The 16,252-nt window shown below is 39.2% G+C and overlaps 1 protein-coding gene across 6 annotated transcripts in view; it reads left to right on the top strand.

Annotated features, from left to right (window-relative positions):
• Positions 1–16,252, top strand: part of EPS8 (EGFR pathway substrate 8, signaling adaptor) — a 140,917-nt gene that overhangs the window by 109,728 nt on the left and 14,937 nt on the right. For 5 of the 6 annotated variants that reach the window (XM_069807808.1, XM_069807807.1, XM_069807810.1 and 2 more), the window contains exons 13-18: positions 1–75; positions 708–856; positions 3,122–3,305; positions 7,255–7,388; positions 11,142–11,253; positions 12,185–12,328. In XM_069807808.1, the coding sequence (XP_069663909.1) occupies positions 1–75; positions 708–856; positions 3,122–3,305; positions 7,255–7,388; positions 11,142–11,253; positions 12,185–12,328 (798 nt within the window). The remainder of the gene's footprint in view (positions 76–707; positions 857–3,121; positions 3,306–7,254; positions 7,389–11,141; positions 11,254–12,184; positions 12,329–16,252) is intronic. The other variant, XM_069807811.1, reaches the window with a different exon arrangement.

The following is a 16,252-nucleotide window of genomic DNA, read 5'->3' as shown; positions in this document are numbered from 1 at the left end:
GCCAAATTAAAGTTCCATATCCAGAATCCTAGTGCAGCTGAACTGGTTCATTTTCTCTTTACCCCACTACATATGGTAAGGTTTTATAATTTTCTCAGTGTTTTCCTTCAAAGCTCTTGTAGTTATATGCTCTGTAACCTTTGCAAGCATAACAAGATTGAAATGTTGCATCCCTGGACAGTAACTAAGGAGAAATGTGTGTATCTCAGGTTGAGGTTCTCTTTAGAAAATAATTCATATCCTTTTCTGTGTATATTCCCATCTATTAAATATATTTATTTAAATCATCTTTAGCACTGTGTGTTAAGTTTGCCATTATAATTTTTAATTAACAGGAAAAAATAGAGATACTTTACATAATGCAGGAGGAGAGTTGAAAGCATAGCTATATGTCTATTTAATGGAAGTATGTGTGGTTTTGATCAGTAGAGCAAAAATAACATTGCCAAAAGTGGGTCTAAATATAAAATGGTTGGTGACCGGAACAGCAGTACTGCAATAAATGGCTTAGTTAATCTGTAGGACATTAAGACACATTGTTAGCTTCTCAGAGTTTTGTTTCCTTTTCTTTTTTTTGGGGGGGGAAGGGGGGAGGAGGAAGGTGACTGATAAATGTTTCCTAGTAGCACTCATGTAACTTATATTCACAGTAACTTCCTTACTGACAATGTGTACGGTCTTTGTATTTTTTTAATGCTTGTATTTAGGTGGTACAGACGACAGGAGGTCCACAGCTTGCTGGTACAGTACTCAGCCCCCTCTTAACAAAAGATGCGATAGACTTCCTGCGATATACTGTTACCAGTGAGGAAGGGCAGTTGTGGATGTCATTGGGTGACACATGGACCAAAGCCAGGTGAGAAAAAGCCTCTGCATATTTTACAGATGATCTCTCAACTCAAGTTTATTGACACAATCTTAACCAGGTTATCGACCCCCCAGTAACTTCAGTATTAATTTGTTAGGCTTTGGACTCTTCAGAACTGTTCTTTCAAGTTTTTGGAAAGGAACTCTTTAGCCTCAGTGGAATTTGGGAGTGGTTTGATTTTAGGGGTCTCAAGGAGGGAGAAAATGCAGACAGTTTTTGTTCTGTCCATGGTATGAAGAACCTTTTGACACAACCTCTTGCAGTAAATTTTTCTGAGCTGTCCCTTGCATATTTCCAGTTGGTTTTCACCATTATTTTTCCAACCCAGCTACCTGGACTTTGTTAAAATTCAATTTGAAGAAGCTGCAATAAAAAGTGACGAAATATTGAAGAACAGGATACAGATTTCTATTTTCAGTTTCCAATAATTGTCAAAAGCTAAAAATTTACAATGTCTTTACTTCTTCAAAAGCGTCATAACGCTATAAAGAAAATGCTTATAATTTTGAAGCAATGCTTATTGGCTGAACCATGTTACATGTGCATACCCTACACGTTGTGCTTAATGGATTCACTATTATGGTTAAGCTTAGCTAAAAATTAACTACTTTATGCATTTGTTGTTTTTAAGGTAAGTATATGGTTTGAAATTACTTAGGTAACTAGAACATGCAACAGAAAAAGCTTGAATTAGCAAAGTGTGTTTTAGCTTTGTAATATGTGGTAGATAAGTACATTTGATAATGAGTAAGTATGGAGTCACTTGGGCTGGAAACGCCTCATGTATTTTGTGTTTATTCATCCTTGCTCTTAGATTTCAAATTGGAACATAAATATATACCAAGTGGATTTCTTTGATTGATTATAAAGTATTTGAGTGTTTTGCTGGTAAGGAAGGCATGACAAACATCCTCAGAGGAGGGAGAGCGATGTACAGGTCTTTCCCTTCCTTAATCTCACTCTGCTGCACGACCAGGAATGTCCAAATTCATTCTTTGGGCCTATCATTCAGCCTGCTACTACAAAATGAGCTGGAAACAGGAATTGCAGCTCCTCGTGACTGCCAGGGAGCTTGCCCCAGCAAAGCACCATTCGCTTGCCTTCACCTGCTTCAAGCTCTGCTGGCTTCATGGCAGCTTGTGGTGGGACTGGCAGTGGAAATTGCCTCATAGCGTTGGAGGCCCATGCAGGGAAAATGGATCACTGTGTAAAATAATGGGCTTCTTGTCTTGGAAACGACAATCATCATTCGTTTAGTCCATCCTGGAAAAGGTTTAATGGAAAGAGAAGTAGCTCATGTTGGGCAGTGAAGAATGAAGCACTTGGGCTACAGTTGGTTGACCTGCGCAGATTAGAAATGATGATCTGATCTCAGTATACAGAGGTACCCTGTGGTGTGGTATAGCAGATGTGACTGATAAAACTCAAGGGTTACAGACCTAGCTCAGGCCTGCTAATGGGCTGGTAATTGCTGCCTGGTCCTGCAACTTGTGTGACTGGCAGCATTTGTCCCTTAATTTTTAGCAGTGTCAACAACGAGACTGTTAAAAGACTGTAACGTATATTCCCATTTCTGCTTCCACTGCGAAGATACAGTAATTTATATTGTAGGACAGTATGGTGAAAATGCAGAGCATGAAAGTGTTAATTTAGGTATTTTGTATTACAATAGGGAACGCTAATGGAGCTCTCTAATATAGTATTTTTAAAAGACCAATCTGGACTATAAAACAGCGAATGTGATGATAACTCTTGTGTCTTGGAGAATGTAGAGTTGGGGGGTTTTTGTCAGTAAAAGCTATTGTTTAACTTTTTGTTTTAGGTGTAGCTAGGCCCCCTAAGCTTCCATGCCTCATACCTGCTTTCAGACTTTCTTATAAAGCAGGCTGTTTCTTTGAAGTCTTGTCCAGTGCTTTCACCCCATCTAACAGTTTAAACAAAACCTAGATTTTTTTGTGATTGATTCTTCTATTACTCATCCTTTGCTACAAGACAGAAGTCTGTTGTGTTTTACCACTGACGTGTCCTTATGGCAGGAGCAGTTTCTTTCTGTAGGGCACAGCAGGGAGCATAGTTGTGGTCAATAAATGTGTTTTGCTCATTTTCTCTGTTCTAGCACAATTTCATCTTTACTGTAATCCCAGCCTGTACCCTATGCTAATAAAAATCTAAAGTACTTCAATTTTTAGGAAACCTATTAAGCCAATATTTGTGTGGCCCTTGATACAGATCTCTAATTTACTTTTCATGCAGAGCGGACTGGCCCAAAGACCATTTTATTCCACCTTATGTCCCCCGTTTCCGAAATGGTTGGGAGCCCCCTTTGCTGAACTTCATGGGAGCTCCAAAGGAGCAAGAACTCAACCATTTGGCTGAGTCTGTGGCAAACGTTGCAGAGCAACAGCGGAAGCAAGAAATGAAAAGACTGTCAACTGAGGTAAGTTACCTGCGACAGCGTTTTGTAATTTAGCTGAAGGCAACACCAACTGCTTCCTTCATAAAGAAAATACTCCGTGACGTTGTTGCAGCAACTGTGCTCTGAGGCCTGCTACATCAGTGCGAGCTCATTACGCTTACATTAAAGTTATACGGAACCAAATACCTGTTCAGCCACCAAAAATGCAATTAGGAAAAATATGAGGCTTTTGCCTACTGCTCTCCTTGAACCTGGGGCACTTTCCTACCTCAGTTGGGAGGGCAGTCCAAGCCCCTAAGGTGCAGTCTGATTCTTGACCTGTGCTTTCAGATCCCATTGATTTTGGTCATATACACTTCAGGCAGAATTTGAACCAAAGTATTCTTAAATGTGCAACCATGCACAGGCACACAGGCAAAAAGAAAAAAAACACCACTTTTTAGGGAATTTTGGGTTTAAGCTGCTTCTTCACAAATGTGGAATTTAATATTCCTTTCATTAGTTTCTTGATACTTTCACTGTATTGCAAGAAGGTATTCTGGGGTGCTATCAGAGTGGTGCTATGTCAGGTAATTTAGGCTTACTTCTGAAAAACAGCTGCCAATTAGATGAATTATTGCACAGGAACATTTTCCCATCCTTTTCTCCCAAGAAATGTGATGAATTTAGCAAAAGTTAGGTTGTTCTATTTAGGGAATGGAAACATGCACCACCATCTAAAGCCTTCAGAGAAACCAGAGTGTATTTTCTGAACAACTTTATAGTCAGTCGTTTTGTTTCTCAACAAAGGTTCTACCCCCTACTTTTTTAGTAGACTTAGGAAAATGTACTTTGATTTTTGTGAAAATTTTAAGAATATATGTGGATTTTGTTGCTTTTTAATTCACAACAAACCCTATTGCCATTTTAAACATATAAAAGTTTTAATTTTGAAAGCTTTTCTTTGTTGGGAGGATGTAAGCTTTAATTTAAAAAAATTAATTTATTTTTCTATGCTAGTTCTAGTTTAAATCAAGTGTTAGCTAGTCCAAGGTCCCCTGTTAGCAGCTGTGATATGGAAGTGCACCTAAGAATTTTCTAGGTTCAGTCCATAGTCTTCCTCAAGCAATCTACACCAGTACTATATTAGAAGTACATCTAAAGGCAATGATACTGGATTTTATCTTAATTTTATAGTGTATATAAAATATATATATATACTTATCTGTTAGTGAAAAAATGCGCACATGGAAGAAGATTCAAGGGAAGGATTATTGGCTGTTATGGGATGGTGTTGTTTTGCAGAGCAATTCTGTTATTGGAGACAGCAAAGTTTCCCCAGCAAAAGTTTATCAAAGCTGCCCATGGAAATCTTGTCACGATAAAACTTTGTTCTAATGAAAATCTCTGTTAGCCAAAAAAAAAAAGTCTGCTCAGCTGTAGACACAAACAAATTGGGTAAAAAGTCTGCCAAGCAAAGGAGGATAACATGGTAGGTATTTGATTACTTAAAACACTGCTTGGCTTTATGCCTAACAAGATGTACAGGAATAAATGTGCCAAAAACTAAGTTATTGCCAGTGATTCATTTTGAGCAAAAAAGCATTTATGAAAGTTAATGGGCACAATAATGTGAAATGTAGCTGTTGCCATTGCTGTCACCCCCTTCCCTGGTCATCTCCCCAAAAAGTCTCATCAAACATTGCCTCAGTGTTTCCCTGCTGCTCTACATTTCCATGGAGGTTTTTTTTGTTTACATTGTGCTCCTTCTAAATTACTAAAAAAAAAAGGAGAAAAAAAAAAAAGAAAAAATAGTATTGAAAAGAGAGGAGCATTAATTTTTCTCTTCTGATGACTGCAAGAATTTCACTTACTATTTATATATAAGAAGTTAAAACAAATTCGGAGGGGGAAAATGCGTTGAGGTATTCTGGTTGCTTGTGTTTTAGGGAGTTGATTTCATTCTTTTTCATGGTGGTAATGTTGGTTGGATTGGTAGTTGTGCCAACTTCGCCTCTTTGACTTAATCTTCAAAAGACAAAAAAAAATAACATGTATATCCCAGTTCACTGAGGGTATTTGTGTGCCTGGCACCTGGGATGTCAGGCCTTAGTTTCGTGACTGTCGCTGATTCCAGCATGGTCTTGGGCAAGTCATTTAACCTCGGTACCTTGGCTCCCTGCGCCGGTGCCGCCTCAGCACTTCCCTAGGGGGAAAAGCACCGAGCTGCTTAATAGCTGTGAAATGCTGTAGGTGCTCAGCTGGAAAAAGCTGTGTGAGTGCAAAATGTATTTGTCTGCAGCAGAAGTATCGCCCCGGAGTGGGTGATACCAGAATAATTATTCTTTCCTAAGTCTGCTGTAAGAGCTTGTTTAATGAAGAGTGCTGGAAAAATAAGATGAGAACTTAAGTGTTCATCTCTTGCCACTAACTGGCCGCGTGTCTCGGTGTGACACTGCTCTCCCGAGGACCCAGGCTGCGTGTCGCGAGCTGTGCCGTGCTGGGAGTGAAGGGGTGCGTGCCGCTGCCCTCCCTGCCGGGCAGGGACTGCTCTGGCATCTGGCAAAGGGCATTGGAGGTTCCTGCTCATAAGAGCCCTTTTTTCTTTTTCTTCCCCCCCCTCCTCTATTACTGAATCTTAAGATCTAGTCCCACACACAGCTCTGACCAGAGGGGTTTCAGGGTGGAGTCAGTTCCGCAGTGAGGACTTCAAATGGCAGTGAAACGATGGGGAACCAGTGATAGAGAGTGCAGTGAGGCTAAGGCGATGCACATAATTTGTACATGAAGTAAAATGAGTTCCTGCTTCCTGGTGTCTTTTGATGTAAGGTATAATCTAGATGACACCTGAGATTTTTTTTTTTCTTTCAAAGAGGTCTTAATAATATAGTTTAAAAGAATATTCTATGTGTATGGAGGGTTTTGTGTGCTTTTATTTTATTTTCATAAACCCTCAGTCCCGTAGGCAAGTGTCTCTGGGTGCCAGGTCAGATACTTGGAGACAGAAATCAGGTGAGCGGCTTTTCTGTAGCCACACAGACAGGAAAAAACCAACCTCCAATCCAACCAAAAAACCCAACAAACCAGGCTTAAAGATTTGGCGATTTCTGATGAATCTCAGCTGTTCTAACTTGTGCAACTGGATCGTAGTATAAGAAAAAGATCTAGAATGAGCAATTTCAATATCATAATCTCCAGAAATGAACTGCTTAGCTTGTTTTTGTTTTGGGCAATGGTGCTTAAAATAGTTCTTTCTTAGAAGCAGAGTATCATTGCTGAATTTAAGGTTGGCTTTTTTCATTGTTTGTTTTGTTTTGTTTTTTAAAGGACTGCTGTTTAAAAAGAATTTCCTAAAGCCTTGAATAATCTTCTATATGTGCTTGTGATAAATTGTGATTATTTTCCTTAATTAAAATCCTTAATTATACCAACTATCACATTATTTTTTGCATTTCTTCTTTGACTATAGTCATGTTCAGTGAGAGGGTGACACATACGAGCCACTTCATATTATGATCCTGCAATACAGTGATAATTTTACCTGGGAGGTTTTATTTCCTATACAGACATACTGTTAGCTAGCTAGAGGTTTCTGGCTTTAAGCGTACACCTAGAACAAAAGCTCAAAGTGGTTTCTCAGTGCAGTTTATTTTAAAGCCATTCAGCCATTGTTTTTAAGTTGTGTTGCTGTAGTGATACCTGAGCGATGACATGGACCTTGCCCCAGAGAACTGTTTTTCTAAAGAATATCCGCTGCAATATTAATGCAGTAGGATGACTTAAGATAGAAATTCTTTTATTCTTATCCTTTTGATCTCCCTGTTTATGTATTTGAAATGCAGAAGTTATTAACTTTTCATAGCGGAACCGTGAGCACCTGCGGACGCGTGAATGCTGACAGGGACCCTAGGGGTGCTGGATTAAGTGAACTAGGCGGTGCTGCTGCTGACACTAATCCACTTTGTGGCTTTGTTTCTTTTTTGTCTTCCAGCCTCCCAGTGTTCCCGACTACCCTCCGTCGGATGGGTATGCATTCAGTAACACAGTTTACAAAAGAGGGCCTCTGCTGGACCAGGGGGCGGCTGTTGCTGCCTTTAAGCAAACTGTTAGCCGACATGTAGATAGGTAACACTGAATCAACGGTGTACGTGGTGCTGTGGATAACTGTCCCGACTTATTGCTATTGGGGTGGCGGTGTCTGCAATTACCTCTGGTTGTATCTGAAGCAGATCGTTATTTTTATGAGGAAGTGATTCTGGTTAGCAGTGGGGATTCTGCTCTTGCTTCTCTAAGGCACATCATTAAGAATCTCTTAGTATAATTTCTATGAAACTACCCTGTTTACATATGCTGTGAAATTGATGCTTTTGTCAAAAATGATATAGTGAAATTCCAACCCAATGGAGAACACAGAATCCTCCTATTTGGGTTCAAATTTTATTTCTGCTTTGTTTCATGTTTTTAAAAATACTCTTTGCTTTTTTCAGAACTACAAAGAATGACAAGTCCGCTCTGAGATTCATCTGTCCTTGTTTTGAATGATTGTTTGATTTGTCTAGCTGCTCAGTTAGTGCTCCGTAGCCTCCTGCTTTTTGTTGTCTGGGCTGGTGCATAAATATCCACTTTCAGAATAGTAACTCCTTGTTTCTTTCATTCTCTTTCCAATGTTACAGAAAATGCTCTGAAATATTTGCGTAGCAACCAGTGTCTTTTTGCACATCCTCTTTCATCTGCTTCATTTTAGCCTAAATCCAAGTAGCTTGATGAGATCAAATGCAGTGATCCTTGGAGTCTCGGCCTTGTCTGTGGGGAGAATTTATACCAGCACAAGCTGTGGAACTAAATCGGTAAAGCAGTGTTGGAATTGCTCCCCCATGCCAAACTGTATTCCATATACACCACATGGAATAGTATTTTGGCTTACGTGCCATGTAAGATGTGTAAGCTAAGCTTCTGAGATCAGATTGCTGGTTAAAACAGCATTGATAACAACGCTTTCGATGCAAACCTTTGCATAATCCCTAGTATTGAGCTATGTGCTAAAAGATCCTGTTGTTAATCTGCATGCAAACAAATTCCCATATGGTGTGCAGGTTGAAGACTCGATTCTTTTCCTGAACTTTGGACTTATTCTTCATAACAACAGCAGCAGTAGTAGTCATCTGTTAATTATTTTCTCGAACTTGGTTACTTTCTGAGTTCTAGTCTCAGGACCAGTCAGCTTGAAATCTAGATGATCTGTACTCTAAATTCCTTTCTCTCTTATCTGTAATGTGATAAGACCTGTTTTTGTCCATTCAGAGTAAGAGTATTCTGTGCAAATGTTGTTGCCTCCATTTCAGGTTTAGAGAATGGGTCTTATTGCATTGAACTATTGATGGTATCGGTGTATCTGGCTGCAACTGAAAGAGTCATTCAAGCCTCCTTTGTGGCGGGTAAAGAGAAATGGGTGTTTCTAAGAAGCAGTTCATGTAAGGTGAAATTAGTCTTTTGAAAGATATGAAATGAGACATGCTGTAGTGGTGCCTGTTTCTTACCACTGATTGAAGGAGGGAGTCTAGATGGCTGGTACTGATGCAAACATCCACAGTGTGCCCCTATCTTCCAGTCTGTTCAATACGACACAAACTTCTATTTGTTAATTGGCTCTTGAGACATATAATACGTGCCTGGTAGGAGCTCATTATTGGGGGAAAGCTGTTAATATGTATTACCCCAAGTAACTTCCATTTAAAGCATAAATTTTGAAGCATCTGTGAAGAAGTAGGTGGAGGAGTGGGTTTGGGGGAGGGAGTGAGAAATTCAAGCTGACCCTTTCAGCCATCATTTGCTGGTCCTCGTTCAAAGCTGCCATTCCTAATGAGTGGTCTGAAGGCAGTGACCAAGCCGCCCACTACCTTCTGAGGGACAGGTAGGCTACACCTTGTCCAGGGAAATTTCAATCACAGGGAACTTCAGTGAGCCTTATTCCAACATGCCAGGACCTCCAGTAAGGTGTGCTTTCCTTGAGTGATGTAAACTAAGTGTCAGGATCTTAAACTTTCAATATGATATTAGGTATATCGGGGACCCTCTCTGATGCTGAAAGAGCACTGAATAGTTTTTCAGCAAGTTGTGCGGTGTTTCAAAGTAGTATGCTGTGTAGCTTGGTTTTGCACTGTCATTTGAAGAAAAGCACCCTGAAAATCTGTGCAATCCACTAGGCTCTTGAGCAGTGTGCACAGGAGAGCAGAGGGCTGCAGTTATGGTATATCTGATAGGCAGTAAGAAAACACACTGGAGGATGGATGGAGGGAAGTGTTGAGAACATTTGTGCCCCGAGTAAACTGTTTGGCTCATTAAGCTGGGCTTGAAGAATTATGGTCTCTTCAGAAGCATACAGCTATTGCCTGGCCCATGTTCTGGGGATGTTGCTGTTGATTGCAACAGAGTGGAATAAAACTGAAACATGAGCATTTTTAAAAATTCTTCCTGATTTATGTTTTTTGAAGGGATCAGGATACTTAGGTGTGGACAAGGTAGGAAGAAAGTTAGTGAAATGAGTTTGGAAAGGCAACCTAAAAGTAAAAGTACTTCAGAGGCGCATTAGTCATATCCCTGAGGTAGTAAGAAAGGAGTTCAAAATTACATGAATTTTGAGTGGGTGGTGGAAAAAATTGGGATTACTCACACACCTTTCAGGCTCATAACAGCTGTTCTGCAGGCTGGGGTTCATCCCATGTTTTTCACTCTTCCTTAAACACTTTTAGTACTTTGCCTGTCTTTCAAAATAATCTTTCAATCTAAATGTGACTCTTCCTTTGTTCTGCTTTTCTGCTCAAGTGAGACAGTTCTCCACAGCCATGCAATAGCTAGGTAACTACTGGATTGCTTAGGCACACCTGGGACCCACGGTTACATAGCACCAACATCAGCAACTGTCTGCATTCGTATCCCTGTGCTGTGATTTTGTATACAGAATTTCAAGCCATTGATTGCTTCATGTTTCCATTATCTGTTTGGATTTTTTTTTTTTAATTTTACTACCTGGTGTGGATTTAGGTTGTTGGGTGTAATTTGCAGTAAGTGAATAATGTTACTGTTTCTTTTGGTCCTGTGTTGAGGGGGCTCTGGGGCTTCTCAACTTGAAGAGGTACTACTATGTCAAAGAAATTAGTAGCTTCTTACCTAAAGGCATTCTGAACAGGTCCTTCCTTGTGGAAACAGAAAGACATAGAGTTAAACTGTGGTATGCCTTGTTCTACAATGAACCCTGTTTGTAACTGCCAAGAAGTTATTTTTCATTTTTAATTGATACAGTAAATTGAGGTTGTTATGAGTTGATGGTATCTTATGGTCAGTTAAGAAAACTGATCTACAGTAGGTGAGTGTTTTTTAAAGTTTTAATTCCATTGGTGTTGATGGCAAAAATTTATCCATGTATTATGTATTTGAAACAATTTATGATGAACGCTAGAAATAGCTTCATACAAAGCACAAGATACCAATTATATACTAAGTGTAGTCATTTGTTTATATGGCAAATGATTGTTTAACCTGCTGTAGGAAAACAGACTAAGTGTAGTGTATGTGTTTGTTTTAAAACAATGGCACCTGCTGATCTAAGTTGTTATCATATATCTTGCAAGCAGTGAGCCAGTAAAGATTACCAGTTCTTGAGGTCCAGGTAGCTTGACCACCTCTTTCTTTTGTTTCTTTTTTTCTTGGCACTTGAATCAGTGTATTGTGAACAGGTAGTTCTACAGCAGCATCATGTTGTGGTGGTGGTGGTGGTAGGGTTGTTTAAATGTTTTGCAGGTTGTTGGAAGAGGGCATTTTGTCTCTGGTTTTATTTGCTTGAATGTCTCACTGAACAATAGTCTGATCTTTCCTTTGCAGAAACTATGAAGCACACAGTAAAGCACAGACCAAGAAATATGCCAAATGCAAGTACGAATTTATGGCAAGAAACAACAGTGAACTTTCTGTCATGAAAGAAGAGATCGTAGAGGTAATAGTTTTTGCAAAGAGAAAACACAAATTTCTAGTACCACTCAAATCTGAGTGTACCTTTCCTGTGGACAGTGTGGCTGTCCTTAATGATTACTTCAATGTGTTTGATTTATCTCCCTTAATTTGGAAAGTTCAGTTAATTTGTTCTGCATCGTAGACAAGATAAGTGGAGATTCTGCGCTGACTTATGAATTGATGCTGTAGAGATCCATGCTGGAAAACTATATATATGTGTTTCTTCCATCTTCGCTGTTGTTGCTTTTAAAAGCCTCGTTTAGTAGTAGTTAAATAACTGGCTCTGGCAAACACTATCTGTGTACACTCAGGGCATAGTGAAAGACTGTCCTTTTCTGGAGTAGTTGATACCCTGAAAGCTAGACAGATTTGGAAGGGAGGGAGCAACAGAGAGAGAAAATGTGTATGAGATTGCACGGCCGTTAGTCAGATTTCGGACTTCTCCTGGCCATCCTGCTTCAGTTCCCTCTTTACTCAGAAGTGTGCTCTCTCCAAGTAATTTGTGCTCTCTCCCCAAATTTGTGCTCTCCTAGAACACTGCACTTTTCCCTGGGTTATTAGTAGTTACTTATTCCTTTTGTCAGCAGCATATAGGTTGCAGAGATGCCAGCCTCTCTGCACAAGTATTTGATTTGCATTCCGCTGCCTTGTCCAGCATGTGTCTGATTTTACGTGCTTTTTTTCCATATCCCTTCTTCAGAGCCGCATTTGAAAAGTGCAGTATGACCATGTAGAATTAATGATGGTGATAATCAAGGAAGCCTACAGGGGTTTCTTAGGGACATCTTGTAAGATCTGTTGGCAATTGCAGAACCTGGCAAAGTTATGGTTTTGTTTTGAAATGATGCACAGTCTAAGTACTGGTAGAAGGAAAGTCAGAAAAAATATGTAATTAATTTACCAAATTATTTCAGATTCTGGATGACAGAAAGCAGTGGTGGAAGGTTCAGAATAAAAGTGGCAGCACAGGCTTTGTGCCAAACAACATTTTGGACCCTCTGAGGAATCAAGAAGGAGGTCTAGGCTGGTCAGAGCCTGCATATACCCGCACCATCCAGGTACCGTCCACTCAGCAGCAAGACTTTCTTTTGAAGTGTGCATGTGTGCGTGTGGAGCAGGAAAAGATTGACAGCAAGGCTAAAATATCTGCATGTTCCACTGATATGTCAAAAGATTTATAGTTTTGTACAGGCTAAGGCTGATTTCTGTATTGCGTAGAGTCTAACATGGGAAAAAAGTTGATAGAGATACAGCAAAATGTTTTCCCTTAAGGGTTTTTTTCTGCTTATTTGCTTAGAGGTAGTAATTTCGATCCTAATGGATGTGTATGCATTTACTTTAATTGCAAATATCCTTTGTGGATTGATAGCTGTTGATGCCAAAGAAGGAGTTTGAATTATTTAAGGTAGGTTCATCTTTGTTTCTCCTAGGAGAGTGAACGCTAGCTTTTCTTTTTATTTTCTGTCTCTCTGTGTCTCTATCTTAGTCTTGAATTTATTTAATTATTGTAATTTTGGAGTCATAAAAAATAGGTGTCTTTGCTTTTGAATGCACAAAACAGGTATTTTTCAATTACTGTGCCTGTGCATTAATAGCACTCTAGTCTCCTGACCTGATTTTGGTTTTCTTTCTTTCATGTTGTGGTGTGGAATTAAGAGTTTATTTGTTGTTGTTTCTTTTATGTATTGAAGAGAATTAGAGGGTTAAAAAAAAAAAAATCTTACATAAGTGCAATTGTCCACCTGGGTAAGGATATACAGGATAAAGTTGTAATGTGTATTTTTAGACAACGTTTAAGTAGGCTGGAGACTCATAAAATAAAAGGATGTATTTTCTAAGACCCATTTCTTCCCTTTTATTTCTAATGATTTTGAAAAGTTAGGCAAGCAAGTTTGGATTAAGCAGAAATTCCAGGCCTGCCTCTGAATTGGACTTTTTCAGTCCAAATGCAAACCAAACTTCTGTTGAAACTTGAAGTTAAATTTAATTTAATTTAATCTAATATTCATTTCTTGTGCCTACACACTCCAGCTGATGACCGAAATATGAGAAATGCCATAATGTCACTGTTGACTGTCTCTGCTGTAGACTCATCTTAAAGTCCCAGTCGAAGGTGTTGCTGTGCCGGATTCTGCACGCACAGCTATCGTGAAAGCTGCAGCTTTTGCAGTATTTCCAGTTTTGCCGTGGATACGGAAATTCTCTTGAGAAACAGGTCCTATGCTATTTCTGGCACAATAATGTGGTAGACCTGTCTTGAGCTTGATGGGCTTGAACCAGACCATTTCTGAGTTTTTCCTATCCCTAACTGTTTGCCTATAATGTATGAGCTCATTCTAAATTGATTATGGTATTTGCCTGTCTGTGAAGTGAAGCATGCATCCCGAGTGCTTTTCAAATCCTGAACTAAAGATCTGACTTTTTTTCCTTTGGGTGCATGTCATTTTGTGTGTTTGGAATTTGTTGCGAAATCCTGAGCAGACTGAGTACAGTTTTGAGTAGAGGCTTTTAAACTATTCTTTGTAATGCACTGCAGGTGTTGAAGTTTTCTGTTTGAAATAATGACGTGACATGGGAAATAATAAAATCATCATTTTCACAAAGCATTCTTCACAGATCTATGAAAATTAGGGTCAGAGAAAAACATATCATATAGTTTCGTTTCTTTGCCCTCTGGCAGGTTGTTCCCTACAGCTTTATCATATTCAAATGTGAGCTTGAAATACTATGAAATTATTTAGGAATATAATGAATTACATAGGGTAAATGGAGTCTTTACCAAGACATGTCAATAATGTAGTTCTTAACTTTATGATGATTGTTATAATTTTACCCTTCCTGAGCCTGCTCATTTCTCTCTTTCCCTGTGATAGATACATGGTTCATTTGGGATCTGTTTGCATAACCCTCTTTATTTTCGTAACTGTGCTATGAGACATTGCTGCTATTTCAGAGAGAAATGAGGCATTGAAGGGATGACTGCCTAGCCCAAGGTCAAACAGGAGAACTTGTGGGTAGAGCAGGAAATTGAAGCGGTTCCTATCAGTGCTTTTGCCAGACCCTGAACGAAAGCAGGCACAGCGCCTGGTGCTGTGCAGCTTTTGCCAGTCTCGATGTCGTCTCTGGTTTTGAAAGACCGCTTTCAAAGTAGTCTGCTGCGGTGAGCCGCAGATAAGCATTATGTACGAGGTTAGTGTATTTCTTTACAGACTAATGGCCTTCAAAGCACAGCTGACCAAAGGATGTTTCCAGATTATTAGGAAGGATTAAGGATTCCATTGAAAGAGATAATTTTCTTTCAACTATTCTACAGACGGACACCCTTTCTCTGAGAGATGGATGCCTCATTATCACAATTATTCTCAGAGCTGCAAAGTTTGTTTTACTCTCACTCTGTTCCCTCTCCTAGTGACCTCTGAGTCCACACACTAGATTAGATCCTGATTTTTCTCTCAATCCCTTTCAGTATCCAGGTCCCAGATAGTTACCTGAAAGCACTGAATTGTCTAAGATGATACTTCCAGGAACATTGCAAGCAATATGCTAGTTATTTCATTGTCTTTGTGAGTCAGAGGCTGTAACGTTGTCTTCTGGTCAGTTGAATTAGTTTCAGGAAAACCATGGGTTTGCTTGTTTGGTACTTTTGTACGTTTAGGAGAGCATTTTGCTGATTATTTATGTTTTCCACTAATGTTAATTATTGTTTATCCGAGTTTCCTGTGGTGTTGGTTGTTTAGTCTGCCTTTTTATTGTGAACCAACAGTGATACTTCACCATCCCATTATGTATGAACATAAACAGTTTCCCAAGCACTCTGATTTCTTCTTTTGTATGAGTATTGCTGGTGAACCTAGAAAGTAATTAATGATAATATTTCCTATTTACTGTGCACTTCATTAACTTTTTTAATGCTTTTGAAAGAGAAATTTGAAGAACATAATTGGGATAGAAGGGTGTATCTTGGTGTGCATGTTAATTAATCTCATGACACCCTTTGTGAGGTGAGACAGTTATATTATCAGTGATGTGTATGAAATCCTGAGGCACCAAGAGTGTTAAGCCAAATGTAGTCCTGTAGTCTTATTTTAAAAAAACATGACTGTCCACAGAAGTGTGACCATGTATGTAAGAGGCATGTTTATGGTATGTAAACACCAAGACAAAAGTCTCCACCTCACTTGGGACAAGCATCCTTTGCATTTCTTGGTGACCTACCATCAAAACCTTTCTTTCAAATCTCTTTGTTTAGCAGCTCACTTGAAATATCTCTGTGGGAAGTTGTTTCCCCTCAAGCACAGCATTTGTGCTCCAAGTTAGTGTCATAGATTCATACTCTTATTTTGCCAGCTGGTATCTTTCCTGCAGATCATGAAGTGTTTGATAATGAAGAGATGCAGTTGCCAGGTGTTCATTTGGCAGTGGCCAAAGAGATGTCATGATTTTTGACCAAGAGCCAGTATCTCTTTTACCTCATTTCGTATCAAATGCTCTTTAAAGTTGCTATCAGACCAAGACTTTCTGACAGCTTTAAAAAAAAAGTTGTTTCCTGTCCAATTCAACATTGATCCAATCCCAAATTATGGGATGCCACTTATTACACAAAAATGTACTGAACGGTTGTAAAAAGGATTTGATTAATGATAGGCATTAAAAGTGCCCAGTGTGCCCATAATTTTATTTTTTTTTTAAGGAATGGGGACTAATCCTAGCTAATACCAATTTGAATAAGTAAATTCTGTCTAAATTTCTCCTTCTTCCATCCTAATATACTTCTTGTTTTTTTGGCAAGATTTTAGCAAGGCAGGTTTATAAATCCAATAAAAACATGAATTCCTTATACCCTGCAAAGAGCTAGTTAGGTGACTTGTAACGGGATTTTAATAGGCAGCTGTTTGATTCTGCGTAATAGCTGAGCCCACCAAAGGAAACTGGCAAAAGACCTTGCTTGAAATTTGCTCTTCCAGTCTTGGGTACCTCATTGT

The sequence above is a fragment of the Haliaeetus albicilla genome, chromosome 19 (assembly GCF_947461875.1).
Source record: "Haliaeetus albicilla chromosome 19, bHalAlb1.1, whole genome shotgun sequence".
NCBI lineage: Eukaryota > Metazoa > Chordata > Aves > Accipitriformes > Accipitridae > Haliaeetus > Haliaeetus albicilla.
This window is presented reverse-complemented; position numbering and strand designations above follow the sequence as displayed.